General features: G+C 41.8%; 1 protein-coding gene across 2 annotated transcripts in view; it reads left to right on the top strand.

Moving 5' to 3' along the window:
- Positions 1-15138, top strand: part of LOC307270058 (sodium-driven chloride bicarbonate exchanger-like) — a gene marked incomplete at both ends in the record, with an annotated part of 32225 nt that extends 17087 nt beyond the window's left edge. The window contains 19 exons of one of the 2 annotated variants that reach the window (XM_080053193.1): positions 1897-1985; positions 2670-2827; positions 2956-3043; positions 4365-4511; positions 5092-5192; positions 6741-6915; positions 7012-7145; positions 7332-7577; positions 9074-9179; positions 9812-9973; positions 10842-10955; positions 11690-11851; positions 12201-12452; positions 12547-12615; positions 13103-13276; positions 13379-13501; positions 13595-13659; positions 13852-13974; positions 15072-15138. In XM_080053193.1, coding sequence (XP_079909319.1) covers positions 1897-1985; positions 2670-2827; positions 2956-3043; positions 4365-4511; positions 5092-5192; positions 6741-6915; positions 7012-7145; positions 7332-7577; positions 9074-9179; positions 9812-9973; positions 10842-10955; positions 11690-11851; positions 12201-12452; positions 12547-12615; positions 13103-13276; positions 13379-13501; positions 13595-13659; positions 13852-13974; positions 15072-15138 — 2555 coding nt within the window. Of the gene's footprint in view, positions 1-1896; positions 1986-2669; positions 2828-2955; positions 3044-4364; positions 4512-5091; positions 5193-6740; positions 6916-7011; positions 7146-7331; positions 7578-9073; positions 9180-9811; positions 9974-10841; positions 10956-11689; positions 11852-12200; positions 12453-12546; positions 12616-13102; positions 13277-13378; positions 13502-13594; positions 13660-13851; positions 13975-15062 lie in introns of both variants that reach the window. The other variant, XM_080053192.1, reaches the window with a different exon arrangement.
- Positions 15139-16799: the final 1661 nt, after the last annotated feature.

The following is a 16799-nucleotide window of genomic DNA, read 5'->3' as shown; positions in this document are numbered from 1 at the left end:
CACCATTTGGCATAACCAAGACCAATCGCCTTAGTTTCCTGCAGGCAGTTGCACAAGGCTACTGTCCCATGGCACAGGAAGAGCAGGAAATATGCAAAGGCAACCACAGCGCATAAGTTGATACTAAACAATAAAAGACTAGAGATAGTGGTAGTAATAGTATAGAAAGGAAGACATTAAAGGAGAGAGTATTATCATGAGGTTTGAAATAGGTTATTAGCTCATGCATATTTTTCTTTAGGCAAAGCTCACAGTTGTGATATTCCTGTAGCTGTTCTATTCTTGAGGCATAAAAGTGAGACAATAAAAGGAAAGGATGGTTTTAAGTATTCAGAAGTGTTCTTGCACTTTCAAAATCATTCTTCAGAATTATTTATGTATGTGGCCAAACGGCACGGCATTTGCAGCATTCATCATGAACATGCTCTCTCCTTGTCATAGTCATATTTTGATGACTTAGAAAACAATTGAAGATTTTTTCTGTTGATGTTCTACACTCACTACAGTCACTAATGACTAGTAATGGTAGCTCTTCGCTTTAAATTCATAGTGTAACTTAATAACATGCAATATACTCTTCATTTTGTTGGCTTTCGGATTTTAAATTTGTTTGAATGATTTTACATTTTGGGGAATACCTGTATTCACTTTTTGCAGAGAGAATTAGTTATACCACACCCATGTACTAGAAGTACAGGTATACCTGTACTTCTACAGAAAATATGAAGCCAATTAGCTTAGCTTAGCATAAAGACTGGAATCAGGTGAAAGCAGCAAGCCTAGTTTTTCTTATCTGCAACACTAAAGGTAAGTAAGTGTAAAAAGGACTATGCTTGCGACTATGCATATATGCTAAGCTAAGCAAAATGTCTACTTGATCCAGCATAATTTTGAATGGACGAGACGAGAGTGGTATCGATTTCTCGTCCAACACTTGGCAAGGGAATATATGTATTTCCCAAATATTGTTTTAAAGGAATGGTTTGACATGTTGTGTTGGATGAGAAGATTGATATTGGCCAGAAGTGGGTTAGCTTGGCTTAACACAAAGACTAGAAACAGCTATGTGGCTCTGTTCAATGATGAACTTTAGACCTTGTTATCAGTGGACACCAGGGTAGATCATTCAAGATAGCTCAGCTGAGCTAACTTTACGATAGCTTCATATTTGAAGTAGGCCTACAACTGTAAGAGTGGTATCAATCTTCTCATCCAAGTGGCAATGGCAATAAAGCATAAAGTTAAATATATTTAAGACTTTTTCCTGTTAGTTAAAAAATTCCTTTAATGGCAGACAGTAGCCTCACACCTTCACTGAAACAGGCGACATTTTGAGCAACTCAAGCCAAACAGTTTTAAAGCACTCCTTTAAAAGTGCTGTGATTTGCTCAAACAACTGCAAAACAAATGCTTTAATGTCACAAACATTTAAATTTAAAAGGAACAATCTTTGACTTTGTTTTAGCAAATCTAAAAACATTTTTTTTTCAAAAGCACCTTTTAGCTATACACTACTGTTAATGTGGAATGGAAGTTAAAGATTGTACCTCATTTAGTTGACTACACTTGATTAGAAACGATTAAGCTAAAATCCCCACCTCCACTGCACCACTGAGCATTCATCTGATTGATATTAATATTAAGCCAACTCACCAGGTACACTCTGAAAACATGGTACAATATAATATCTTTTGTCACTAGGGCTGAACCTTTTCGTCAGTAAATGTGCAGCACCTACAGCAAAATGGTCCGCTGTTGTATCGTATTTTTCAGAGAACGTAACTGTACCCTCTAATCGCTAGCTGGAGACCTTTGTCTTTGTGTGGGAAACATATCAGTTAAAATTTAGTTGGTGAAAACTCATATGTCGTTTTTTCCCCCAAATCTGACTCACAGGCCAAACGGTCTCGCCTCAGTCCCAGCCAGCCAACCACGAGGGCAAGCTGGACGTCAGCCGAGAAAACAGTGCAGTGGACTTCAGCAAGGTGAGCAACCCGACCCACCGCTGATCCTGCTGTTTAACTACGGACTCGATAGCTGCACACATAACTAGCGCTGTGTATTTAACCAAGATTGTGTTACGTGTGAAATGGTCACCATGGAGCCTCTTGCCCTGGGAAGCGAATAGGAGAAAAGCTTGTTTTCTTTTGCTGTGACCCAGCAATAAGAACCACATTTTATGCTCATCTTCAGGTTCAACATTGTAATTTGGGTTTCTAGACATTTTTATAATAGTGTAATGTCCAAAAACCCTTTATATTTCTCAAAGTGCCATTGTTGAATCTTCTCTTTTTAGCCTCACTCTGTTTTAGAGCCTGTCTCTTTAAGTCCGGCCTTCCAAAAAGCCCAGTCTGCTCTGATTTGCCCTGTGGCATCATAATGGGGGGAAAAAAACAGGGTGTTTGAACAAAGGTTTTCAGAAAGGTGTAGGTAGAGAAAAAGAGATAAGGTTGTTTTCTCTCACACGTTGGGAGTCGCTACACACACCTGGAACTGGAACCCATGTTATTGTTGAAAAACCATAGAAAAGGGCATTTTGAGTAATAGGTTAACTTTAATCCATCTACCTCGAAACACATCGAAATAATATGATCGAAATAAAAAGAACATTTATTCTAATCTTTCGTCCTAAAATGCAGTGCTGTTTTTGGCTTCGCCCCGTTTTACAGATTGACCTCCACTTCATGAAGAAGATCCCTCCCGGTGCCGAGGCCTCCAACGTCCTGGTAGGGGAGCTGGAATTCCTGGAGCGCCCTGTGGTGGCCTTCGTCCGCCTGTCTCCTGCTGTGCTGCTCAACGGCTTGGCTGAGGTTCCCATCACCACCAGGTTATATACAGTAGCTGCCTCCCGTCTCTTTTCTGTTTCTCAAGCATGAGAACATTTTTTCTTGCTTTAATTAGAAAAGGATTTGACTTTCACCACCAAACAAACCTGTTGTCCTTTGTGTTGCACAGGTTTCTTTTCATCCTGCTCGGCCCCCTGGGTAAAGGTCCACAGTATCATGAAATCGGCCGCTCTATTGCTACCCTGATGACTGATGAGGTGAGGTCCAAGTACAGCAAAGTTCTAACTAGCAATGATGCTACAAGGGGTGGATGAAGTATTTAGCTCTTTTGTTTAAGTAATAGCAGTCCTGCATTCAAAATATTGCACAATAGTATAGTGGATATATAATTACAATCCCTGGTGCATTAATGTGAGGGCAGTCGTAGACATGTGGCTTAATGAATCGACCTACTTGAAACTCCATGGCAAAAAGCCGAGGAGACGTTACTTGGTGACCCATAAATATTGAACAATGCTAGGCTGAGTGTAATCGCGCCTTTTGGGATCTCTGCCAAGCTGTCATGATGAATAATGAATAACATAAAGCAGGAATCACACACCTTAGGTTGCAGCTTGCACCATAATAAAATAAAGGAAACTCCTAAATCAGTTATGATAAATGAGCCTATATTCTTCCCTTCAGCTGTGAAAATATTTCACATACACAAACCACCCATTCATGGACTTCTTTATACCAACGGATTTTTATTTTCTTAGATTTAGAATCATGCATTTACTGTAAGAAGTGAGAAGTAGAGTTGTAGTTATATATAACATACAAGTAGCTTAGGGAGCAGACAAACAAGCATGTAAATCAAAAGTCCCCTACTGACTCTAAAGTTGCTGGATTTGACCTCTGACCCTCAGTAGATTAGCAGTATGACATCACAACCGTGAGAGGATTTCCCACGGTGCAGCTGTTACCGAACATCATCAGAGCCAGATGTTGTATTTTTTTTGCTTCTTCTTCTTTATTGGCAGCAGTCCCCCCCCGACCCCACCCCCCTGGGATGAATGAAAATAGATGCATTTGGTTGTCAACCTAGTTCCTCATACATATAGGAATGAGGCACAAATACACATTATTATTCTTAAGAATAACTTTGTGTGATTATGCTCTGAATCTTTCACCTAGTTTGTGGTGTTAATCTTTTGAATGGTGGCCCAACTTATCCGTTGCTTATACTTTAATACACCTTTTATTGCACCTGTGCATGTCTTTCGCTCTGAAATGCACCCGTACTAGAACAGAGCAGCCTATTTCACTCTTAAGGCCTTTGCACACCGGGCGCGACGCGAATAAACGCAACGTAAAAGCGAATGTTTTGAAATGTGAATTTTGTCGCGTCTCACTTTAGAAGCGACGTCCCAGAAAAATCGAACTCAGTTCGAAAAAATAAAAAACGCAAATTCGCGATGTGAAATGACGGCGCTGGTGTGGAAGCTTGTATTGACTCTGTATACGTTCGTTAATTAACGGATTAATCGCACGAATAAAATGTGCCCGGTGTGCAAAGGCCTTTATTCTGCTCCACAGATTTTCCACGATGTCGCTTACAAGGCCAAAGACAGGAACGACCTGGTGGCAGGAATCGACGAGTTTCTGGACCAGGTGACGGTGTTGCCCCCTGGAGAGTGGGACCCCTCCATCCGAATAGAGCCACCAAAAAACGTGCCCTCGCAGGTAAAAGAAGAAGTCATTTATTTTTGCAGAGAGAGTTTGTGAGTCTGTTTACATTACCGTTCTTTCGTATTGTGCCTGTGACTCCTCGAAGCCTTGTGATTTGCCTTCTGAGACATTTTTTAACATCCGCGTTCCCCCTTTAATCGCGATTGTGTCGGTCTCTGTGCTTTGATGCCACTCTCCGTGGTTCTGCTCTCCAATACTCTCCGAAACATGAATTATCTTCCATCCGTTAGTTATTTTGGTCCACTTTGAAAAGAGATCCTCTGGCTTTTTTAGGAGGAAAAACTTCAGTCATTAACATTAAGGTGCTCCAAACGAAAATGAATTGTCATTAGGCCCCTGTGGTAAATAAAGCACCTACCACTTTGCAATTAAATTGTTATGCAAATGAATTTACTGTATATACTGTATGTAGGAGTATGCTGGAGTCATGCTCAGAGAGACCAATCCTTTGGGATTTACTTTCTTGGTATAACTATCTGGTGCCTTCTCGCTGGTATATTTAAGCACACAACTGAAGTTTGTTATTGGTCTCAGAATAATGGCCAACTGACTGACAGTGATCTTGACCACGCAGGAAAAGCGGAAGATCCCCCCTCTCCCCAACGGAGTGACGGATCTCGGAGAGTCGGAGGAACCCGGCGGGCACGGTGGGCCCGAGCTCCAGCGCACTGGGAGGTAATTGTGTGAGGAAGGGAGATGCCCGTGTGATTGGTGATTCCTGTCTTTGCCCCCTCACCCCCTCCCTCCCCCCCCTGTCTTCCTGTCGCCCGCTAGCTGCCTTGCTGTCCCCTCTGTAAATTTAGCTCCCTCTCTCTCTCTCTCTCTCTCTCTCTCTGTCTCTCAAGAGGGCGGACTGCCCTCCTGGCCCATTATCATTCCTCACACTTAAGCTCTGCAAAGGACTTTTTGTTTGAGCTGGGATTTAATATGAGTTTTAAAGACATCCCAGCACCCTATCCCACACGTTAGGTCACACATTCTTCAATATTGCAACACTGTTGTATTATTTAGCTACTCTTAACTAAACTGGCTCACAAATAATGCAAACTACTCATTACACTACATTAACTCAGTGGTGGTAGTAGCTGAAGTACATTTACTTCGGTACAATTTTGACACTTATAGCCTACTTGAGTATTTCTATCGTATGCGTCTTTGTATTTATGCTTCATTGAATGTATCTACAATTTCACCAAATTCCTACAATAGATAAAGACTTCACATCGAAAAGCTCAGGACAAATGAAAAAAAAGAGTAAATAAAGATCCGTAGGGGCACGTTTCAACATTTGAAAAATAAAACCCAAATGCATCTGTAGTTATTCCAGCTCTTGACGAGACAGCCTTATTTCACTCGGCAGAAAGGATCAAAGACGATCATCACCTGGAAATTACCTAGAGACGACCAAGGGTAATCTCACAGCACATGTTGAAACAATGAAAAGAGTGCAGTGTGCAAGGGTGCTCGGTGGATGGTATATCTCTGTGGTTTTAATGGCATCCGAGCCGAGTGAGTGATGTGAGCTGCGGTATGCTGCGACTTATCCAAAGCTAAGACTGGCCGGATGCCCAGTCTCAGCTATCAACCCCCCCCCCCCACCCTCCCATTTCTCCACCACCATCACATGCGTAACGCTCAGACTGAAATAAGCATAATGTCCTGGCCCACTGTTGCCATAGTAACCACCTCCAGCTAGTTCACCGCGGTTCTTGCTTTGCTGCAGCAGGATGCGTGAGTCAACAATGGTTCTCGAATACACACACACACACACACACACACACACACACACACACACACACACACACACACACACACACACACACACACACACACACACACACACACACACACACTTTCATAGATATAAACATAAGGATTGCACAGAGGCGGTCTCCTCTCCTGTATAATACACTGATGATATAGTTCAGTTATCTTAACACCCACTAGTACGGAGATGTCCATGCAAAATGTCCCAGTTAAATATCTCTTTAAATTAACTGATGTTTAGCGTAAATCACAAAAAAGTCAAATCATCTCAGATTTATGTCTGAGGTTTGGGAGGTTCTCATCCCATATTGCCAATGATCAAACAATCCTGGTGAAAGCTTATAACCCCCTAGAAATAATCAAACAGCCTATGTCATCAACTGTCTTACAATATATGACTATATATGTTTATCTTTGAATTCCTCAATTTAAAACAATCCCCATTTCCGCCCACAGGTTATTTGGCGGCTTTTTGTTAGACATCAAGCGAAAGGCTCCCCACTACCTTTCCGACTACACAGATGCCATCAACTTGCAGTGTCTGGCCTCTTTCCTCTTCCTGTACTGCGCCTGCATGTCGCCCGTCATCACCTTCGGGGGACTCCTGGGCGAAGCCACGGAGGGACGCGTGGTATGAATCAAGCCACGTAACTCTACAATGGAAAGCGACATGCGTTTATGAGACCTTTTTGTGACAGTTTGATCCCTGTGTATTTTTTCCCCACAGAGTGCTATCGAGTCTCTGTTTGGGGCTTCCATGACTGGCATCGCCTACTCCCTCTTCGCGGGGCAGCCCCTCACCATCCTGGGCAGCACGGGGCCTGTTCTCGTCTTTGAGAAAATCCTCTTCAAGTTCTGCAAGTAGGTCACCTTCTGGTTCTCTTGTTCTGGGTTTGACTTTACGAGTACAAGTTGTGTTTTTGTCATGCCATGTTAAAAAATGAATGTGTTTTCTTTCTGCTCGAGTGGGGTATGCCATATCAAATTACTCATCTCTTTGCTCCTGTGTGTGTGTGTGTGTGTGTGTGTGTGTTCTGTCTCTCTCAGGGAGTATGGCCTGTCCTACCTCTCCCTGAGGGCCTGCATTGGCCTGTGGACGGCCTTCTTCTGTCTGCTGCTGGTGGCCACCGACGCCAGCTCCCTGGTCTGTTACATCACACGCTTCACAGAGGAAGCGTTCGCCGCGCTCATCTGCATCATCTTCATCTACGAGGCCCTGGAGAAGCTGCTCCACCTGGGCCACCACTACCCCATCAACAAACACAACGACCTCCAGAAGCTAACACAGTACTCGTGAGTAGCTTTTTAAAGGTGCACTATGCAGTTTCTTGGGAGGGGGATTTGTTCACATTTGTAGAGCCTGCAGTTAGTTTACAGATCATATTGAATCTACATGTAATTCTTAAGATTGAATAATTCTAGCATCATAATTAATTATTTTGAGGCACCTGGAACCAAGCGTAAGACTAGAATATGTTTGTACATAGTGCACCTTTAAGAAATTCTTTTTTCGCTTGATATCATTTTAGTTGTGTCAGTGTTGTTGCATGTAGGTGTATACATGTAGAAGCTGGGCACATGTTCACACACGTTTTTGTTTGTTTGTTGCTGAATCACCCAAACGACAGATGGTGCAGTGGTGTAGTAATAGACGCAATGTCCAGTTTTTCTCCTGTAATGGCTTTTGCTTTATGGTGCATAAGGTTAATAATCCCGTGTCGAGTGTGTGTCAGGAGCATGTTATCTCCACTACCATAAGTGATGATGGCTAGTGGCTCCCTCTGTGGTTTCTCTATTCTGCTGTGCTTTGACAGCAGGGGATGTTGACATTCACTGTACTTTTAAAAAATGCCAGAAGGATATCATAGCAAAGCGCTCATCATTTCAGTTGAGCACTTTAGAAGTGGTTTTGAAATGTAGAGTGGAACATCGCAAGGCTGCCACTAATGATTATTGTTATTATTGAATATCCTGTCCTTTAATATCAGGGAAACTGCCTAATACCTATTTCAAAAGCCAAGTGTAGTCCAAACTAGACATATTGAACCTGCTTTTGTCCTGGAACACTTATGTGATTAAGATGGTTTATGGAGATTTCATTTTGATTTGTGATCCTGAATAATTATTAACACTTCCAGGACACAATATACCCCTTTAAATGGCTGCTATTGAAATGGGAATGGTAAAGACAAATCTATCAAAAGGAACTGTTTGAACTGCTGAACGCAAACTTCCGTTAATCCCTTGGAGTGCAGGAAATAATCAGTTCTACTGTGGGTCTGTGGAGCGTGTGACTCGGAAGTGTTAGTTGTGATTGATGTTATTGACAATGAATGTGGGCCTGTTGCAGATCTATAATATGTGGACCACCGCAGGCGTAATTTCCATTGGGCTTGGGTACGGCATGTTCTCTTCACTTTTTAACAATCCTATTTTGACCCCTTTTAGTTTAGCCAATAGTTTCAGGTGGATTTTGAGCGGGATAGAGTGGCACATTGTGTATTTAAGCACCCGGGTTTTGTCTTGCAGGCTAGCCGACCCTGTTGGTGGAGGTTGTTAGGGTGTAAGCAATGTTCCTTCTCATTTTGTCATGGGACTAAAATCACACTGACATCAGATGACATGCTATGTTGAACTATGTCTGTGTCACTTGAGCTATTGTTGCCGTCTATAGGTTGTTTTGTGAGTGATACAGGAAAAAAATATAAATTTTTTTGATGATTAGTATAACCGCCTTGTTCTGTTAAAATAATTCTAGGAAATGAAATGAAAAATATCCTCCTCCATAGGTGTGCGTGTGTAGAGCCCAGGGACCCCAGCAATGAGACTCTGAAGGACTGGGACGAGAGGAACATCACAGCCTCTCAAGTCAACTGGACCATGCTGGAGGTCAAGGTAAGGAACCCTTGACGGCTGCACATGAGTCACATAGAAAGAAGGGTTATCTGTGGCCTACTTGGGTTCGTAGTAGACTAATGATGGATAGAGAACCCAAAGAAGATCTGGATGTGTAAGCTGTTAAGAAATAAGTCACAGTAGCTCCTTCAAAACACCCAAATAACAGTGAAAGTTGGGGTGTATTTCTGTCAGTGTCTGGCACCGCGTCGTGTCTCGCTATAAGCCAGCATTTACCCCCCTTCATCAAGAGGCATCATAAGTCTAGTCGGGGATTAAGAAGAATGTGTGGGGCATGATTTCACAGGATTTGGCCTAGATAATGAGTCACAGTGTGAAAAGTGGATCTGTCACTGCTACACGCGCGCTGAGTCACTCCTACACATGTTTTTCTAGACGTATAGTAGCTCAGGAGGAGGGGTGATGAATCCTGCACTATGTAGATATTTCAATCATAGATGTACTAAGGGACTCAATACTGAATGCACTAGGTTGTAACTGGTATTCAGATTTTTTCTAATTCACCACTGACATCCATGATGGCCATTATCTCGACCACCACTCTAATAACCATGGCTTCATTATCTCATCATCCCCATCACCATCACCACCGTGTCCTCTGGTGCCAGTAGGAGTGTGAGATGTTCCATGGGGAGTTTGAGGGCACAGCCTGCGGCCCCCACGGCCCCTATGTCCCAGACGTCCTCTTCTGGTGCGTGGTGCTCTTCTTCACCACCGTTTTCATGTCCGCCTTCCTCAAGGAGTTCAAGACCAGACGCTACTTCCCCACCAAGGTACGCCTCACACTAGATTGAATTCTTTGTATCAATTGTTTCCCTTTCAAAAACAACACACACTTTTTAGAATTAAAGGTCACCTATTATGCAATTTTATTTCAACATTGATATGGGTCCTAGGTTTGACTAGACGCTCTTAAAGTATGAGGGAAAAAAACTCTCTTTTTCTCCAACTCCACCTTTCTGACTACCTGTGTTTGAAAACTCCAGTCAGATTTAACAACCTAACTTAGCACTCTACCTCCACCTGTGTTAAGCACACCTTCAGATACTCCTCAATCAAACCAACCAGTTAGATTCAGGGCCAATCAGAGCAGACTGGGCTTTTTGGAAGATGGGGCTTAAAGAGACGGGCTCTAAAACAGATTGTTTAACACAGAGGCTGAAAAGAAGAGATTCAGCAATGGCACTGGGACACCATTAACACCTTTAAATATTCTCTTTCTTCGTCATTGTACAGTCCCCCTTTGACAGATCATTTCGCAATGGGACATGCCACAGCTCCGACTATGTCATTTTACAGTGTGCTGCCATCTGTTGGTTGTTTAAAGACACAGCAAAAATCCTGCGGTCTTTGTGGCCTTTCTATCTGTGCAATTTCTAGGATCTATCATTGAGATGACACTCATGTGCGTATCCTGTGGCGTGACTCTGACACATTTATGCATAGTAAACCAGCGCCACCTTGTGGTGATGAACACTGGGAGTTTGGTTTCTTTCACAGTTCCCATTTATTTTTATTTGAAAAGAGCAACATTTAGATCCAACATAGATTTTGGTCAGTTGTTAAGCAGTAGCCTATCTGTAGAAGTGGGCCTTTAAGTGGACTTTTTGTCTGAAGTGTGTGGCTCTGTGTTCCCTCTAGGTGCGCGCCATCATCAGTGACTTTGCAGTCTTCATCACCATCCTCACCATGGTCCTCATAGATTACGCCTTAGGGATCCCCTCACCCAAACTACAGGTCCCCGACAAGTTCAAAGTAAGTCCTCATGAAAGCCTTCCTCATGAAAAGCTTCTGTGTGCATCTGTGTACATATTGTGTGTATTGTATTGTGTGTGAGTGTGAGTAGAACACATGAATAGTTAATGGAAGGACTTACGTTTTTGACGGTGGTCTCATGGACCATAAACAGGCAAGATGGGAATTAGAATCCCCAAATATTTCACTTTAGACAGAAAAATGGCAAATTTGACCAATTAAAGGCCTACTTCACCGGTTTGAATATGAAGGTGTATTGAATTCTGAGATCCTATGTAGTATAAATGTGCAAAAAAAATTGAAATTGGTTCATCCTAGCCTGAGAAAAGGCAGAAAGAGTGTTTTTTTAACCCTATTTTAATCTTACTGTGACATCACAGTAAGATAAATATAGGGTTAAAAAAAAACCTTACTTTGTAAATATTACTGTGATTTCTCCTACTGTGACATCACAGTAATATTTACAAAGTAATTTTTTTTTTAACCCTATATTTATCTTACTGTGATGTCACAGTAAGATTAATATAGGGTTAAAAAAAACACTCTTTCTGCCTTTTCTCAGGCTAGGATGAACCGATTTCAATTTTTTTCGCACATTTATAGTACATAGGATCTCAGAATTCAATACACCTTCATATTCAAACCGGTGAAGTAGGCCTTTAACTGTCAAAGCCGAGATAATCCAAAGGAAATTTGAATTAGTTTTCTACTTTACATTTCTCTCTCCCCATCAGCCAACCAGGGACGACCGTGGCTGGATTATAAACCCTGTGGGGCCCAACCCTTGGTGGACCACTGTCATCACCTGCATCCCTGCTCTGCTCTGCACCATCCTCATCTTCATGGACCAGCAGATCACAGCCGTCATTATCAACAGGAAGGAGCACAAACTCAAGGTATCTCCCAAGACTCAGCTCCGATTTTCACAAGATTTTGGGTCAAGCAAAGTAGCAGGGAGAAGCTTGGGAGGCGCTTAGACTTGAGTCTCAACATACCAACAAATGCTACTATGTAAAATACAGCCAGAGAGAGGACTGTGCAGATGAACACACCACCACATAGTGGGGCAGAAGTGATCATTGAGAGGGATTATTTTTGTGTGACTGATTCAAATGTTGCATAAATTCAGTACTCAAGGTACGTTTATTTTGTTATTGTCCCACCATTGAGCAATAAGAAAGACCTTGCATTGACACATCTCTTAGTAAGCTACATTTTAAACACTGTCCCCCCCTCCCCTTGTAGAAAGGTGCTGGCTACCACCTGGACCTGTTTGTGGTGGGGGTGATGCTGGGCGTGTGCTCGGTGATGGGCCTGCCATGGTTTGTGGCGGCCACCGTGCTCTCCATCTCCCACGTCAACAGCCTGAAGCTGGAGTCAGAGTGCTCTGCGCCCGGGGAGCAGCCCAAGTTCCTGGGCATCAGAGAACAACGCTTCACAGGCCTCATGATCTTCATCCTGATGGGCTGCTCCGTCTTCATGACCTCTGTGTTAAAGGTCAGCCACACCAATGCCAAAATATACAGGAAATGTGTTAAAAAACACTGTATTTTGACATCACTGACCCCTGTTTATTTTTCTGTTTTTCCAGTTCATCCCCATGCCTGTGCTGTATGGAGTCTTTCTGTACATGGGGGCTTCCTCACTCAGAGGCATTCAGGTGAGCTCAGAAAACAAACCGCTTGCTTGTATTTGATTAGAAGGACTAATTGACGCAAAAGGCTAATTTAACACCTGGTTAAAATGTGCCAGATTTAAAAAAACAAACATTTAACAGTAGGTCTTATCGCTGTTACATTTACACTGCCTTGTCTTGATGCCCAATTGCACTGTGAAAATAATGGAGACAGAAATTATATTTCCAGCTATTGCTTTCAGAAATGTCTTTAGTGGTACGAATTCAATATTGTGACTGACGTCAAATGGCTAAGAAGACCATCCCATGTTCCATCCCAAGCATTAGATTCCATGTGCTTATTTAGTGCTTACACGTGCATAGTACAAATCCAATCTGTTCCACATGATGAGAGGAAAGAAATCGGAACCTGGCCACTTGAGCCATGTAGTTTTATACGGCCTAAGACGTGGGGATGAGTTGCCTCAATGTCTGTGTGTGTGTGTGTGTGTGTGTGTGTGTGTGTGTGCAGTTCTTCGACCGGCTGAAGCTCTTCTGCATGCCTCCCAAACATCAGCCCGACTTCATCTACCTTCGCTACGTCCCACTGAGGAAGGTGCACCTCTTCACCATTGTCCAGCTCAGCTGCTTGATCCTCCTCTGGCTCATCAAGACCTCCAACTACGCCATTGTCTTCCCCATGATGGTAGGGGAGGAGATTAGTGAATGCGTGTTCACCTACAGTTATTTGCTTAATGCACGTGTTTGGTTGATATCTGTCGTTTTTTTTTGTTTGTTGTCACATTAGGTCTTGGCTCTGGTGTTCATTCGTAAGCTGCTGGACTTTGCGTTCACCAAGAGGGAACTGAGCTGGCTGGATGACCTGATGCCAGAGTGGAAGAAGAAGAAACTGGAGGATGCGGAACAAGAGGTGTAGTATTAAAAGGCCAAAATGCCCACTGTGGACATTTAAAGCAGAGCGTTGCAGTGTTTTAGATCTACTTTTCTTTGGACTTTCTTCCAGGATGAGCACAGTATTATTGCAGAGGAAGAAGGCATCGTACAAGTGCAAATGGAAGATAACATGAAGTAAGTCATTTTGATCTTAAACTACACAAATGGTCGTTTTCAGATGTCTGTTTGTAATATAATGTGCTTTAAAGTTGTATTATTATTTCATTTTAGCAGAGGTTCGCTTGCTCTCTGTTATGCTGATCTAAATAGCCTCCTCCTTCAAGTGGAGAGAATATCAAAATAAATTCCTTGTGTGTGTTTGTGAAGGGGTGACCCAGCCACGGTGAACATCACAGATGAGATGTCCAAAGGCTCTTTCGGCTCTTTTGGGAACGTGTGGAAGAATGTAGACCCCGCCGAGAGCACAAAGAAGGAACCGAGCGCTAAGAGGTTAGCCTCCTTATGTACATTCATCTCACATATCAGTATCTCTAATACATAAGAGGCCTTTAATGAGGACCAAATGCTGCATAGACGTATTGATTTCAATCCTGTGTAGTTTTTTGCTAAACAGTTTCAAGGGGAAAATGGAGTTTTTGGGCATTAAAGCAAGCATTGGCAGGTGTTTTCTTGTTAATAAAGTTACAGAACATCTACCTTATATTTTTCCAGGAAACTGAGGAGCTAGTATGTTTTAGTTTGTACAAGAGCGGCCCTGCCCCTCTGACAGGTTTCCAACAGAGTAGACTAACATAGTGTCTCCTGCCTGCCTCTCTCATTCCACTCCAACCCCTCAGCTCCCCTTCCTAACCTCTCAGACGCTGATATCCCAAAGGTAAGTCGCTCCCAGTCCCCCTTGTCTGCATGGAGAGTCTCGTCGCGTGTTTACTTCTGGTGACTGTTGACTGTTGCATGATCAAAAAAATTGGTGTTGTTCTGCGCCGCAAGGTATGATTCTGTGATGGGAGTCAACCCAATAGGCATGGCATGTTGTAAAATGGTTTAATAAATGTCAAAATAAAGTCCTGTTTAAAGCTATAGTGCGTAACTTCTGTTGCTTCCCCATGAGGAACACTTTCAGCACTTTCAGCGCATCCACATGAAGTTAGCCTTTGGTGATAGCGCATGGATTTTATACCTCGTGCTGTACGTTAAGGTATTCTTAGCAGTAGAATCAACAACTGAAACATTTCTTTGCTTTTGAGGATTTTTCTGAGCTCCGGTGTCGGGGGGTGACACCAGTTTGTAAACGCTGCCATACTGTGAAATACAGAGAGAGTTTCATGGAGCTAATAGGCTTAATCAACTTTGTGTCAACTCTGGCAATGGCTTGAATGCAACCCACATCATTTAGATGAAAAAGTTACGCACTATACATTTAATTGTTGTGACATAATGCTATCAATCTTTGCAGTCTTGCATGCTGTGTAATCTAGTTTAATTGATTGACTCCGCCGTGTGTCCTTGTCATTGTACACAAATTGAACATGGATACATTAGTTTGTTTTCTTTTAACCTTTTTCGTTTTTTTGGTGCAGTTGTTCCAGTGGACACGAAAAGCGACACAAGCGCCGGAAGCATGACAAGAGCTTGGACCGGGAGACAAGTTTGTGATGACACGTTCTGGCGGCGCCACTGTGCTGTCAATCAGTAGATTCAATTTAAAAAAACACAAAAACAAAAACAAAACTTTACTGTGCCACACTCAACCACCTTCGTACTGTGCTACACTGTGTTTTTTGTCATGTAAGTCTGTGTGCAAGTTGTGTAAAAACAAAGAGAAATTTGTAAGAAACAGTATTAACAAAAGGAACACATTCGGATTGTTTTTCTATGTATATTAACGTTTGGTGATACCAGCAACAGAGGGAAGTCAGAATTATACAACACTTACACGACACAGTAACTTTTGTGTCAATGGGCCAATTAAGTAAACAATTTTCAACAATTTGTAAATGTACTTTATTTGTATTTTGTATGTTTTTTATATTTTTCCAACTGTTGTCCTTTAAAAAAAACTGCCGCAGCAAACCGCCAAATGTGTTTTGATTTTGTGTGCAGTATTTAATGCCACTTTTGATGCACCTCACAATAGGAAACCTAAAGAGTAGACATTTGCCAATACTAATCTATTTTGCTGGCATCTTAAGTTGGCTCTATAGCGAAATCTAGTAACTTTTTCAAAGTATTATATAAACATTTTATATATGTTTTCTGTGACAGTGACAGCTCATATCACTCTAGCATCGTCTCTCCATTACTATTTTCCCAATAAATTGGGAAGCGACATTTTCAAGTTAGCATGGCAGCATAGTTTCGGGGGAACTTTCCATGTCTGGTAGCTTATTTGGCATCGGCTTTTTGAATAACTCTGTACAGAAAGCTCTGTGTGTTGCACCTCCATACTCTTCGTCATCTTGTCAGTAAGTGTCATCCATGGACACACACGATCTCCTCTCCAAATGACCCTCAACTTGTTAGCATCTGAAGCTAATTGTTTTTCAAATCAAAAAAAATAATAAAGATAAAAAACCTGCATGATGGGAAGACAGACTTGACTGTCTCGCTTGCAGGACCATGCGCTTACTTCTAGAGATGCAATAATACCCTTTTTCTGGGAAGGGGCAACATGTAATAAATGGTAAAGAGTCTTAACGATGTATAATACATAGTATATTTTATTCATGTAAAACGTTACTAAAATATATTACTAACATGAAGTCAATGTTAAAGGCAGGTTTTATGTTTTGTTGTTGTAGATGTTTTTTTCCCCATTGTCTAATTGATGGTTCTTAGTTGATTAGATAAGCTAATAGTGGGTCAAAAATATATCAATATCAAACGTTTTGACCACTTCTGTGTGGAATTCTGCCTTACATTTGGTAGTCATAGCTGTATGCGTTCTGTTTTTAATCATTTAAGTCACCTGTATAGGAAACGACCAGTTCAGATCAGTTGTTATATTGTGATTTTTGTTTCATGAGGATGAGAGCGAGAGCGAGCATAAATAAAGATGTTAAACCAAATGTAAATGATGTGGTGCTTATTTATTTACTTCTACAGAAATGATCATATTAAAAAAATATTGTTTCTTTATACCTTATTCTGTTCTGTATAGATCAAATTTCTTAGACAGACCGATATGTATCTCTAATAAAAAGGTATAAAATGTATTTCAATAGTCGTTTACTGTCCAAAGATAATGCCACAAACACGTGATGATAAACTTTATTTTGCAGAGCGGATAATTAATAAGAATGCAATGAAAACCAACT

The sequence above is a fragment of the Ammodytes marinus genome (assembly GCF_949987685.1).
Source record: "Ammodytes marinus genome assembly, chromosome: 24".
Taxonomy (NCBI): Eukaryota; Metazoa; Chordata; class Actinopteri; order Uranoscopiformes; family Ammodytidae; genus Ammodytes; species Ammodytes marinus.
Note: the sequence above shows the minus strand (reverse complement) of the source record. Positions and strands in the feature narration are given on the sequence as shown.